The sequence below is a fragment of the Hyalella azteca genome, unplaced genomic scaffold (genome assembly GCF_000764305.2).
Source record: "Hyalella azteca isolate HAZT.00-mixed unplaced genomic scaffold, Hazt_2.0.2 contig14447, whole genome shotgun sequence".
Taxonomy (NCBI): domain Eukaryota; kingdom Metazoa; phylum Arthropoda; class Malacostraca; order Amphipoda; family Hyalellidae; genus Hyalella; species Hyalella azteca.
Genome location: NW_025944333.1, coordinates 191,975 through 206,073, shown reverse-complemented (window position 1 = coordinate 206,073; position 14,099 = coordinate 191,975). Strand labels below are relative to the sequence as shown.

The 14,099-nt window shown below is 34.9% G+C and overlaps 1 protein-coding gene across 2 annotated transcripts; it reads right to left on the bottom strand.

The window, feature by feature from the left end:
- Window positions 1–276: 276 nt before the first annotated feature.
- Window positions 277–9,431, bottom strand: LOC108678379 (ras-related protein Rab-43). 2 transcript variants are annotated; one of them, XR_001931319.2, is made up of 5 exons: window positions 8,343–9,431; window positions 4,176–4,274; window positions 1,857–2,026; window positions 1,167–1,376; window positions 623–684 (listed from the first exon to the last, which is right to left on the bottom strand). XR_001931319.2 is itself a non-coding variant. In XM_018166784.2 (4 exons), exons 1-4 carry the CDS (start codon window positions 8,344–8,346, stop codon window positions 571–573), a joined length of 387 nt encoding a protein of 128 aa, XP_018022273.1. In that variant the 5' UTR covers window positions 8,347–9,430; the 3' UTR covers window positions 277–570. The 2 variants fall into 2 exon arrangements, 1 of the variants encoding a protein (XP_018022273.1); XM_018166784.2 differs by lacking the exon at window positions 1,167–1,376 and having other exon boundaries at window positions 277–684; window positions 8,343–9,430.
- Window positions 9,432–14,099: the final 4,668 nt, after the last annotated feature.

The window sequence follows — 14,099 nt, the reverse complement described above, 5'->3', positions numbered from 1 at the left end:
GGAAGGTCTCAGATGTCCAGCCCGCTGAAGCTGGCTCGAAAGAAGCAGCGTTAGCATCTCAAAGAGACGGAAGTGACAAGGAGGGACAGGTGGAAAGCAACAGAAACTAAGACACTCGAACGAGAGATCGCTTACACGGGACGTTGGCCGCCCGTACGAGAGACTAGAGAGAGACAGAGAAGGGAAATGTAAGGCATCCTACCTACATAATAACTTAACCCCACAACTGAGATCTGCAGTCAGATACCGCGAGCTCAGCGGTGGGGCGCTCAGGAACAATCCCCATAGGACTTCTGACGAGCACAGACACGCGTCAGAAGTCCCCCTGAGGGAAAATAGCACCCTAAAAATCTCCTACATCAACCGGGGAATTTCTTTTATCATGAACGACCACAAACCAATATTCGTATACTGACATCAAGATTAGTGTCCACGTTCTCGTCGATCAAGCTATTCATTTCACTGCTAGCTTATTATTTATTGACTGAACATCGATCTCGGGTCACAGGATGACACATGGTATTTCAACTGCTTGTATGAAGACACGACGGTAACCGGTAACAGCAGCAGCTACCGGTAACAGGACAGAGACGAGCAGCGCTGCCACGGTGACGTGACGCTCTTGCTGCCGGTCAGGCAGATGTGATCAGCAGCTGACAACTCCCGACTGCTGTCATGGCCAGCCTGGAAAAATTTGTCTCAATCAATTATTAACAATTATCAAAGTCAACGAAAACAAGCAAATTTTATATTTGGAATTGGAAATTATTTTAAATGACAGATGTAGGTATTCAATATACGCTTCGAACGTGCCACGCCAGAACATTTGGTATCAAAGCCAATATATACATGGCTCATGTCTAAAATATAGATAGCAAAGTATGCCATGTTTGCTCAAATAGATACGTATTTTGGAAAGTCACACCTGAACTATTTACATGATATTGAAAAACAGCAACATTCGAATAGAGAAATGTCGGAAATGTGCTCAAAATGACGGTTATAACTTAATTAAAGAAAAGATGGAACAGGAAAATGAGCTCACAAGGCATGCAAGGATCAGAGTAAACACAATCATAAAGATTTAGAATATATATGTAGGTAATATTTAGTAATAGTGCAAACGGTGTAACACATAACAGTAAAAAAGAGCAAGTATGACTCACGCAGTCGCAGAGTGTGGTTCTAGAGACCCAAACATCTTGACAGCAAGTCACTTAATCGCCTGATTGGTCATCAGCGTTTCAATGTTTCGTTAGATTTTCAGAAGGAGAAATGTTAGAAGAGCTTTCATAGAAGCACCATAGACCAGCAGTCGTGCAAAGAGTGCATGAGGGGAGAGGCAGCACGAGGCTGGCGAGAGCTCACGGAGAAATCTGTACATAAATTCAAATTATGCAAACTTCATATTTTATAGTCCGTTCCTAAAAGTGAAGCTAAGGGTTGAACTGACAAGCTTGTAGAAAAGCTACCAGGAGCTATGAGAAGGCTCTATGTTTGGCCTAAAAATTCTGAAATTCAAACATCGCACTAGAACCAAGATACTCGGTGAAGCAAAGTGAATAAATTCATAGCATATTTTACTGTAAATAATTCCATAAATGCCGAGAAAGAATTTGTACAAAACTTATTATAGAAACAGGAAAATCCTTTTAAAGTAGTATAGGTAGTTATTCTGAACATTTATTGCCTTAGTTTTAGCATTAAAATAACTGACGCTATTAAAAAAAAACTGTTTATTTAATTTGAGACAATTATGACCCAGACACACCATGCAACATGCAAATAATGTATTAACACCTGAACCTACATAATTACAATGAATAATCGAAGCAACTACAATTACGAAAGCATACCTTTAATTTTTGAGCAAGCAGCATGAATGTTTCATCAATATTTGTGTTCTCTTTGGCAGAAACCTCAAGGCTGTGCACCATCGAATTGTCATCCAAGGCCCACATCTCCACCAGGCGCTGCACTTCAGCCTTTTCCACCTCCCTTAGTCGCTCCATGTCACTTTTGTTTCCTGAACGAATTACAATCTTTACACCTAAGTAAATAAAAAGATATCCTGTAGCTTTGGTCGACTTTATCATTTCCTGAATGCATGTGAAAGAAAACCTGGGCAATTACCATTCTCGGGAAGGAAGGTTGTTCAATGTTGAGGCATCAATGAACAGTGCCAAAATTCTGGCACAGGTCTGAAGCTTGCACAGCAATATAGTACCGGTATACTTCATCAAGCCTCAGAAAGTGAATTTGATCAACCAGTCAAGCTTTGTACAATCTCATAAATGGTTTAATCATAAGTTTTATAGTTGGTTATTAGAGATAGGACAGAATCTAAGAAGAATCCATTGCTCAAAATTTGGCTACATGAATACTGTCTCTGAGCACGTATTCCAAATAGTCTAAATTAACCATGTGTCCATGTCACTTGATATTTATCATATTCAATAAAAAATTTGTCTTATTCAAGAGTTACTAGTTCAACTAAAGAGCTGCTCATTTTAGAGGTGTATGTATGTGAAGTACCAAGAATCAAGCATGAGCACCTTAAGACCAAGTCTCCACTGGTGACTGTCAACGGCCAAATAACAAATTAACTGGTCGCGATGGTGATTAAAATATTGATTCAAAATTATTAAATGTAGTTCTTTATTATAAACCACATTCAGACTCATTGAAGCTCACAAATAGGCATGAACATAATGACATATGTCTATGCTAAGGGAGGTTTTGTATGGCTCTAAAGGTAATGTTACAATGAGGAGACAAGACAGTGACAAGATCAGTAAAAACCAAGCTATTTCAGAGAGAAAAAGTGAAAATTGCATTGCAGGACTGGCAAGAAACAACTACATTCCAGCTCAAAACCTATCGCATCTGCCCTAGGACTGTTGCGGGGGTGAGGGCATTAATGCAACTTTATTGAGCCTAGCAATAAGAACCTTAATACGTACGCATATATAATTTTGGTTCATAATTTAAAAAATCACTGGAAAAAAGTGAATGGTAACGTTATATTCAAGGGCATAGCAACATGAATGATCAACTATATAAATGCATCAATGCACTGAATACTCTAGTGTCATTACCACGTTTTTCTTATTTTTGCTTCGTGTCCGTCTGTCTGTTATCAAAAATTCAAACCTTAATTTAGAGCACTTCTGAAGATCCGAGCAACTTGAAATTTGGCATGCATGCTTATGCTGCCTAACAATTCAAGATTTGATCATCAGAAGTAATAACTTAAAAAAAAAATTTAAAAACCCTAAAAATTCATGTTTGGGAATCGAGTTTTTTTTTTTGAACATCCAGAGTTGCCAACCCTGGAAAATGATTTGAATTACTAAACTAAAAAGTAGAAAATAAGTATATATAAAAAACATTTTAAAAAACCACGATTTTCTGGTGATTACAAAATTAAAAACAATGAAATAAAACTAATAAAAAAACTTTTAAAAACCATGTTTTCTTAATGGACAAAAAAGAAAAACATTAACTCTTACATAACATTCTACAATGTTATGTAAGAGTTAATGTTTTTCTTTTTTTTGTCTGTTAAGAAAATGTGGCTTTTAAATTTTTTTTACCACATTTTAATGTTTTTTAATAAAAAAAACACTAAAAATTCAGGGTTGGGAATCGATTGTTTTTATTTGAACATTCAGAGTTCCCAACCCTGGAAATTGATTTGAATTGTCAAAATTGCTAAACTAAAAAGTAGAGAATAAATAAATATAAAAAAACATTTTTAAAGACCACCTTTCTCTGGCGGTTACAAAACTAAAAACAATGAAATAAAAGAAATAAAAAAAAACTTTTAAAAAACACGTTTTCTTAACGGACAAAAAAGAAAAACATTAACTCTTACATAACATTAAAGTTATGTAGAATGTTATGTAATGTTGTGTAAGAGTTGATGTTTTTCTTTTTTGTCTCTTAAGAAAATATGGTTTTTAAAAGTTTTTTTTATTTGTTTTATTTATACATGTGATCATATTGGAGTGAAATAATGAGTAGATTGTTGGAGCCAGTCTTTCAAGTGCATAAATACATTTTTCTCACCTTCAAAAATCTCAGAGATCACTTTGGACAGGTAAGTAGCCTAGTCATCTCGATTACTAAAGCCATACCTACCTATTGTTTACCAGCAATAATATGGTTCTTACCTATGAGTATTAAAGCAACTTGAGGATGTGTGTAACGTTTAACTTCCTCCATCCATCTCTGGATACTCAGAAATGATGACCTCTTTGTGATGTCGTAAACTGGGCAGGAGAGAAAATCAAATTATTTAGACATTTATTTGTCGGACAAAGTAGTTATTGGCTTCAAGATTTCTATTTCTCCTTCTATGAACAGAGCTAATCCATAAAAAGAATACTGAATAGATTAATCTGCCTGCAGTGATACCTATACATACAAATCTATTCCAGTCTGCAATCAAGATGACAAAAATCTGTTATGGTACAGGAAGAGATTAAAAAATAAAAGCCCAATTCATGATGCACAATTTCAACATGAAGAAAATTAACTCTGTCTGACATAGTAAAATGCTTTAGTTGTGAGATGACACTCCTGAATGGACATGAAGAGATAAAATGGCTAGAGACTAAGGAAAATATAATGAGAAAATGGTCTTTACAACAGGGTAAATGCAACAGGGAAGAAAGTTTTCACAAATCGTAGCCACAAACTTGAATTGTTCATTGCATTCATAAGAAGGGGTTTCACAGAACCTAGCATTAAAAAATTACAGGTTGAAAAAAATGGAAAGAACGTACATGGTAAATGCGTAAGATATAGGGTACCATCATTTCTAGCTACACCATGCACAGGAATGACAAAGGCATCTACTACTTTTTTCCAATTACGGTGAAATTCTGATGAGTGAAGAAGTTGACTTAATTAACATGTTCCAATAAAAACTTCATTTGTAAATTATTATTGGACCAGAACTGTAGAATAAGTCTTATGCAGTGTATGTAATAAATTCTTGGCACAGGATGGCAACACAAACTTGATAATAGACTATAACCATCTCCAGATAAAATATATAAGGAGTTAAAGGGAAATACAGAACTTATACAGAGAAAAAGACAAAAATGCACAATGTACAGCTACAATGCCTGTCATGTGTTTGTTCAACATGACAAACTCTACAGCCGTTCCCCATCATAATCGTGACTCAACTTTGATGAATTCAAGCACAGCAGTTTTTTCTTAGTTAGGGCTTGGAATTTATCATAGTCAACATTTTTACATTTCAGTAAGACTTGTTGATTGCCTACCTATCCCTTTTTTTTTTTGTATTAAGCAGTTATGTACATGACACTATTTTGCTGCTTGGCTAGAACCTTTCAAAAGCTATTATTTCCATATTCATGCACAAACAAAACATATTTCTAAACATTTTGGTATGTTGAGAACATTCACAAATGATGCAAGATTCAGTAAATGACCAAATCTCAATAGCAGGACTTGTTTTCCCTATGGACGCGCTAGGAACCAGCAGCATAAAATTTTAGTTACAATTTAAAATCAACATGGTACCCATCATCTCTTTGTAAAATGAAATATTTGTTTATAAAGATTCCACAAAACAAAAGATGAAATACAAATGCTAAACAACATTAAGACAATAATGGAGTACAATAAAATAACCACCAGCAAGGCAGCAACACAGGACACCAGGGTTGGCAATGATTAAATCATGTGATTAAATCACTTGATTTTTTTATAAAAAGATCATGATTTTTTCTATTTTTTCATATATTTAAATATATTGAGTGGCAGTCTCTAATTTATATTGAGGCATTGTTATTCATGGTTTAGTATAAATGTAGGTACTATGAATGACAAATTGGTATATAAACTTGTTGCCTTTAGTGTGTATTAGGATCCAATAAATTGAATGTTTTTGGTATAGAGGCATCAAGTGTGCAATACATTGTACATAGCTAGCAGCTTAGCTAATTCTTATAAGGCTATAAGTAGTCTTTAACTAACTATTGGACTATTTGTTATATATTAATTACATTATACAATTTAAATGTGCTAGCTAGCTTATACAGGGTGGGGCAGAACTGATTGAACAGTTTTGAGGCAAAATAAACAAGTAACGGAGGTACATAAAGAAGAAAGTTTATTTTCCTCTAGATAAGCATAACATACCATTTAAAATACTAATGTTTTGAAATTAATATCAGGAAGATGGGGTTTGTTAGCTGCATCACACTGTTGGAGTCGTTCTCGGAAATTTTCTACAGCACGTTCACACATATGGCGAGGTATGGCCATAAGCTCTGCTGCAATAATCCATTCCCTTAGCTGTGGTAGGGTGTGAGGGCGACTTCTGAACCCCTTTCTTTCTTTTAGATGTCCCCAAAGAAAGAAATCGCAAATGCTCAAATCAGGTGACCTCGCAGGCCACTGTAAATCACCCCTCAGAGACACCAGACGTCCGGGAAACATGCGTTTCAAAACATTGAGTGACATTCGGTCTGTGTGAGCTGTAGCCCCATACTGCTGGAACCACACGTCTCCCAATGCTTCATTTTCAACAATGTTTTCCATCATGGGCTGCAAGAAATTTTGCAACATTCCAGCATAGCGATCGGAATTCACTGTTACGGTTACTCCCTCCTCTGAGAACAACTCCAACAATGTGTTGCAGCTAATGGCCGCCATCTTCCAGATATTGTTTTCAAAACATATGTATTCTAAATGGTATGTTATGCAAACCTCTAGGAAAATAAACTTTCTTCTTTATGTACCTCCATTACTCTTATTTCGCCTCAAAACTGCTCAATCGGTTCTGCCCCACCCTGTATATTGAGAGGTTGAGATTGTATTGACCTTTTAGGCAATTAGAAATATTTTCCACCCTAATACAATTATTCTAATTAAAATATCTAATTTCAATCTTTAAATATGTGAATTTAAAACTAGAAACAAAACAATTACAATTATAAGACTATATATAAAATAATTAAATGCAGTGAATGGATATAAAATATTTGAATTGTGCACATGTTTATTTCAAAGTGTTAGCTTTTCTCATAACTTAAGTCTTGTTTCAAGTCGTATGAGGTTTATTTGGTTATCATTCAGTTCATGTTTAGTATTGGTTTATTGGTCTGAATTAAATGACACTGTGCTATCAGCTACCTATCTGTTATGTGACTCTTCAATGTTTAGAAGATCTGCATTCCTGAAGTGTTTTTGTATATTGAAGCCAGTTAAATGGTCAATATTTAGCTCATTACCTTTCTCCATACAAACTTTACAAAGCTAATGAATAGACTTATCAATAACTGTTAACCTAAAAGTCCCAAAGTGGTAAACACCACCTTGGCCTGTTGGCCATTATTGAAGGCAATAAGTGCCCTTTTTAGCCATCCATTATGATCCATATACTGTTATTGTTAGTAGGCTAATTGCAACATAAAAAAATAACACTTCAAAAAAAAAAACAAAAAGACTGAAAAAAAATCAAATAAATCAAAAAAATCATGAAAAAATAAAAAAAATCACCAACCCTGCAGGACACACAGTCTGTATATACCGGTATGTCTCCAGTCCAGCTGGGTCTAAGTGGGGAACTTGCAAATTGCCATAATATGTGTGTGTGGATTAAACAGCCATTGTGTTTCACTAATTAATAATAAAATATTAAACATTTATTCTGCAGTATCACCTCAATATTCCAAGTCAACCTTAAAAAATTGAAAACTAAATTCAATATTATTCATAAATATATACTTTTTTTTCCCAGCAATTTTTCAATGTCATTGTAGCAGTTCTGAAAATTGTTTGATTGGAAACTCCTCTGAAAGGAACTTATTAGACTGGCATCCACAAAATTCATAGTCATGTAATGAATTTCCCAAATTTGTTGGGCTCCACTCTAAAGCAGGTATAACAGTACATTGTCAAAAAACATTGGGAGTTGGAATGCTTTGTTTAATTGTTTATGGCAATAGGAAATGATCATAGGTTAAAATATTCATATAAACCAACATTTACCTGTGTTTATGGCACTGGCTGTGGCTGTCAAGAAATACCAGTAGTTGAAAGTTTGTCTAGACTACAATTGAAGAACAAAAACAATGATCATTACCATTGGTTACCAATTTAAGGTGAGAATAGGAAATTGAAAGCTTGAAAAGACACCAATGGTATGATGTAAAAGACAAAACCATACAGGCTAGACTTGATTCATCAAGTGTATCTGAATCTATACCTGAATATATATTATATATATTGAATATATATATCTTAAATAGTACTTATCCACCTATATTCAGCAACAACTTGTATTAAAAATCACCTACCCATTATAACCCCATTTGCAGATCTGTAGTAGCTCTGGGTTATGGTACGAAATCTTTCTTGGCCAGCTGTGTCCCATATCTGTAACTAAAAATAACAATTAAATTCTAGAAATAACATCTTAGGATCAAACAATTTATAGGTTACTCTCACATTGATTACAAATAATGCATTAATATCATTTTCTTGTCCCGCAAAACTCACAAATTAATATTTTATTTAGTCTGGCATCTCTTAACCTGCTTCAATTTTTTAGCATAAAGCAGTTGCATAATCAAACATCAACAGTGTTCCTTAGGTATTATTTGCTTCTGTATTGATGCCACAATAATATGATATAGAATAAATACAACATTAAAAACTATGGGATGTACATACACACTAAGTGATCAAAGGTAGTTTCTACAGCAGTGATGATCTCTGCTACTGCTAATTGTAAGGCTGTGGTCAATAATTTGAGAAAAAGTCATGCTCACTCCTCTAATGCAATTTGATATAATCACTTGAAAGTTCAAGCAAACCTACAAAAAATTTTATTAGACTGATAAGATGTATTAGTTCATTGACAATAATTGGACACAATAAACTAAGCTTAAATTAAATAATAACATATCATGCTACAAAGCAGAGTTTACTGCTCAACATGACACTAACACTGCTGAGATCATTTGGGGGGTGCAAAATAATATCTATGTAAACATGCAAATGAAGCACACATCTCACTGATTGGTCCAGACTCCAGGCGGCAGTTGCCGGTGATTAATGGCATTTCAGTTGGTAGTTGCCAAGTGAGAGAGGGCATGGGTGTTGATGTGGTAAGATGTGGGTATTTCTTTTATATAAACCATATTCTATTTTTCATGTTAAAAACAACAGTTTTTTCTTACATATCTTATGGCAATCTTTCTATTACACCTAATTATTTAAAATAAGCTATTTTGTCATTTTAAAGACTCTTTTGACTACAAAGGTTTAGTTTTCACAAGCATATACATTTATGTAACGTTCGTGAAGTAATAGGGAAGCTTTCATTCCCATATATAATATGGATTCATAAATTACCAACCAAATCTATTTATTGTCATTTAATTTGGAATCAATGGATAAATAAAATACTTAAAAAAAAACTTTTTAAAAAACCACGTTTTTCTTGTGGACCAAAAAATAGAAAATAAATTATGGCTCGCCCCAAAAAACGTGGGTTGAGCTGTATGTTCACCATAAAATTTCCAAAATTCGTGTTGTGTGCTTCTCGCTTTAATCATAAATCTGTCCGACCTACGTTTTTTGGGGCAAGCCATAATTTCTTTTCTACTTTTTGGTCCACAAGAAAAACGTGGTTTTTTTAAAAAGTTTTTTTTTAAGTATTTTATTTTCTCCTTTTTAGTCCTACATAATATTCATTTTATTTCAGTTGGCCAGTGGCCACGCAAATGCACGAAAGAAAATTCTTTTCGAAGTTCTGTAGAAAATTGTATTCGAGGGGATACATTGGTGCATATAATTTCATTTCATGCACCAATTGAATAAATTCCACGCATTTCATTGAATAAATATGCCTGGAAACGTGCAACAAATTATTGATTATTGTATTGTCATCGGGAGCTGAGCTTCCCTAAAAGTTTCAGAGCGCTAGCTAGCGGGAAAGTTGGCGAAATATCGATTGCAAGATTTGATCATCACAGACGGACACGAAAGCGAGCTAAGAAAAAGTGGTAAAATTGGATTGTTATATGAATGATTGATTAATGTAACCGCAGCAAACGCGGGACATTAAAATTGCAAATACCTTGTGTCATGTTTACTTATGTAGGTGCTGTACCTATAAATTGTGAAACATTTTTAAGAAATGTTTTTAATGTTCATAACTGATCAATAATTTATGCATCATATTCACAAAAACCATCAATTTAATTATCAATCAAATTATGAATTTTAAATACTTGTATATGAGTTTTTGGGTTAAATTTCTGTGTCACTGCTAGTAAATTTTGATAACACTTTATTTATAATAATATGTTATTTTTAATAATGGTACATGACCAAGTTCTCAAAGTTCAGCCTCTCTGATTTATCAAAATAAAGTAATTCTTCCTTCTAAACAACAAACATTTTCTATATGATATGAGACTCTAAAAAATCATGATGGGAGATGAAATCATTCAGGATCCGATCTGAACTCCGTAGCAAAGTCAAAAAAACAATATTGACAAAATTACACAAAACATGAAAAATTTGTATCTTGATGCCTATAAATAAAACTTAAAAGAGATGTTTTAATGTTAAACATCTTTCCATTATTTAAACCTCAGTGTGGACTATGAATCAAATCAATATTATCTATTTATTGTGAAAATAAATTTAACGTTGCCCGAACTGGCCAAACATAAACAGGAAGTGGGATTTCTCCAGTTCCTCAAAGTTGTGCCAGCCTTTGCGACAATGTGTACCACTGTTATTGCATGCAATGAAAGAATCAGATTATCTCATCATTTCATATGATATTCAAAATTTTGTTGGCAATAAAAATTCTAAGACTTTCCACCAATTGTTGACATCTTTTCTTTATTTTAGAAGATAGGGCAAATGCGGAATATTCAGACACATTAAGGACGCATTGAAAAATGAAAAACTATAAAAAAATAACTGTATGCATTACTGAAGTTCTGTTTGCTTTACGTGACTCTCAAAACAGTGCACTATGCGCCAGCAACAATGAAACGTCAAACTGTTGCCATATTTATTTAAAAGCCTTTAGAATGCAAACCTACCAAATCCCTATATTCCGACGCTGTGTGTGACTAAATTTGGCACATTGTTAGACAAATTCTGGCCGCGCTTCAAACTCTACTAATACGTAATTCCGACATCCTTGTGTTCGAATTCCAATTGCTGTGTGAGCTGTATTGGAATACGACATGGCTTTGAATAAGAACACTATTGAATATTGAACACTACTTAATTAGGCTTTTAATTAACAGCTATTAAGCTTTTAATTAAGAAAATTTTAATTTTTGCACACAGCTTGGAATGAGCTGTGTGTGTCCAATTCAAGTTGTGTCAGAATTAGTTTTTACGAGTCTAAATCCGTTTCTTAACTTAATCATCTATTAATTTATTTATGACTTGAAATTAGCAAATACAAGTATACTTAAAAGATTCCTAATATATTCAAAGACTTATTTAAAAGTCTCAAACCATAATATTATTTCTACACAAACAGTTTATCACTATTTGGTAGAGCAAGGTCAACTGTCAACTTTGACACATTTTTCGATGATCTCGCTGGGTGACATGCACCGTCTCTCTTTGGATCTCAACATTTTCCTGCCAGATGGCCCAGACCTAGTGTTTTGGGAATAGTTTGGCGCGCAAAGGTATGACGTCACTATTTCAACCATCAATGAATGCGTGGAAGTGACGGAATTAAGACAAAGCTTAATATAAAGGAAAAACTAGAGAGGTGTTGGAATTACCCACAATGTTGGAATATACCAAGTTTACCCTATTCATTGTAAAAATTGTTCAGTTGAAGATAAACAACAATTGATGATAATCTAGAATGGCTTCACAAATATCACGGATATTTCCGTCATTAAATCAAGCAAGCGGTGGCTGCGGTGCAATGTCGGAATCTGGTCATAGGCTATAACCTAGGGTAAACGCGGTATATTCTGTCACATTAAGGACTCATTGACAAATGAAAAACTATAAAAAAACCAAATGCGTTTAAGAGGAGCATATTGCTCCTCTTGCTTAATCTTAGATTATTAAGTTCTTACTTTTCATTCCTGGCACTTTGGTGTATTGCTCACTTTAGGTTATGCTTCCTAATATGGTTTGCTCTTTCCATTCAATTTAGGGCCTTTGTGACTGTTATTATTAATGAATGTTTCCTTCCCTTGTATTTGTTTCAGGCATTGTTCTCCATCAATAATTCACTAGTAGAGCATGCAACTTTATGCAATGTCTGAAAAGTTCAAGTGCTTCTGACTTGTCATCATGTTTGGAGTGTAGCATGCACTATTAAGAGTCTTGGTTAAGTTTAGTAAGCACACCACTTATCACGCTTAGTGATCCTTGTCTGCACCTAATTGCTTGCCTCACCTGCATCCATTGCCTGAAGATCATTTAACCCTGGAAGTCATTGTCAACCCATTCCTGCTTGCTGAGCAACGTAGCTGCTCCCTAAGGGTGAGTTGCTAAGACTTGATCAACTCAAGAATAATAATATACCTTCCCTTATCAATCTCATGCACTTAAGTTACTGCAATAAAGCTTGCTTGTTACTTTGTTACCTGTTTAATGTCACCTTGTTCCTGTTTTGAATTGCTTTATTCACTTTCCTGATTGCTTTTACATCGAATCTGAATCATTACAAATATTAGATCTCAAATCAAGTGGTTGCCTTACCATACGGTGCTTTCTTTTCTTGTCTTGCCATGTTGCTTGGACATTTGTTCTGTGTTTTTGCTGATTTATGCATTATTGCTTGTTTAAATCCTAACCAAAATACCCCTGATTTGAGGTACACATCCCCTTTAACTGCCCTTAAAGACCATAGACTCTAGTCCCGTTATTCTGTTAACTTGATAGGAGCAGTCAGTGTGGGACCCAGCTGGCATGCTGTTGAGGAGACCTGGGGCCGGATAATCAAAACTTCGTAACTTTTTGTACTTACGACAAAAAAGTTCTGTGGTACGTAAATACACCCTAATTTTCGCATTATCAAAACTTTCGTACGCAAGTCTTAACAAAAACCTAATTTGTTTTCCCCGCGCAAATTTTTCCCGCTCAAATGTTTATATAATACCACCGCTAGTATTACGTTGTCATGGCAACGCCACTCGTAAGTCGATTTTGCATACTTACGAAGTTTTGATAATACGGCCCCTGGAATCCAGACTTGCCCAGTCCTGACCTTCCTGTCCTGAGTCTTCTTATCTTCCAAACTGCAGCTCCTTGAAGATCACCTTGCTGAAGCTCATTGTTTAAATGTCAACCTAGGCTTTGTAATCATTACTTAACTAACTGAGCTAGCTGCATATTAGTCCTACTCATGAGCAAGTCTTTAGCCATTTCATTTGGATATGCTGGTTTTGAACCAATATTTGCAAGTTACTAGGAATATCTGCCCTGATGTCAACTCTTTTAAGTACAATTGGGCTTAGACTTTCAGACCACCAGTGATTTAGTTAACCAGTTGTGCAACCAACAAGTGATGTGGTTGTAGTGATTTAATTATTGGAAGATAGTATTAGGAGATGACTCATTCATATGTGTGCTCATTATTAGCACCCATCACCTTCAATTCCGGTATTGCAGACTAGGATTAGACATTGATATTGGTGCTTGTTTTTCGTATTTCACTAGTCAGTGATCATATTCAACCAAGGCTCTGTTTTAATATGCTTGTTTAGCCAGAGACTTTCTTACAGTTAGTTAGCAAACCTTATTGATAGATTAGTCCTGTGACCAAGTTGAATAAGGGCCTTATCATTGTTATTATTTAGCCAATATAACCCTTGTTTCTTGTCCTATTGCTAATGTCTAGGTTTCTTTAACTCACTTGGAGGCATAGTGAGTGTCCTGACAGTCCTTGCCTCTCTTGAGGTTCCTGGTTCCTGCTACCCAGTACAGTATCACCTGTGGTCAGTAACCTTCTGTGGAACCTTTCTACCAGACTGGAGAGTACCTGGGGTGTTGTTGTGAAGGGGAGTGCTTGGGTGTGCCTGTGGTGTCTATGAGAGTGATGCAAC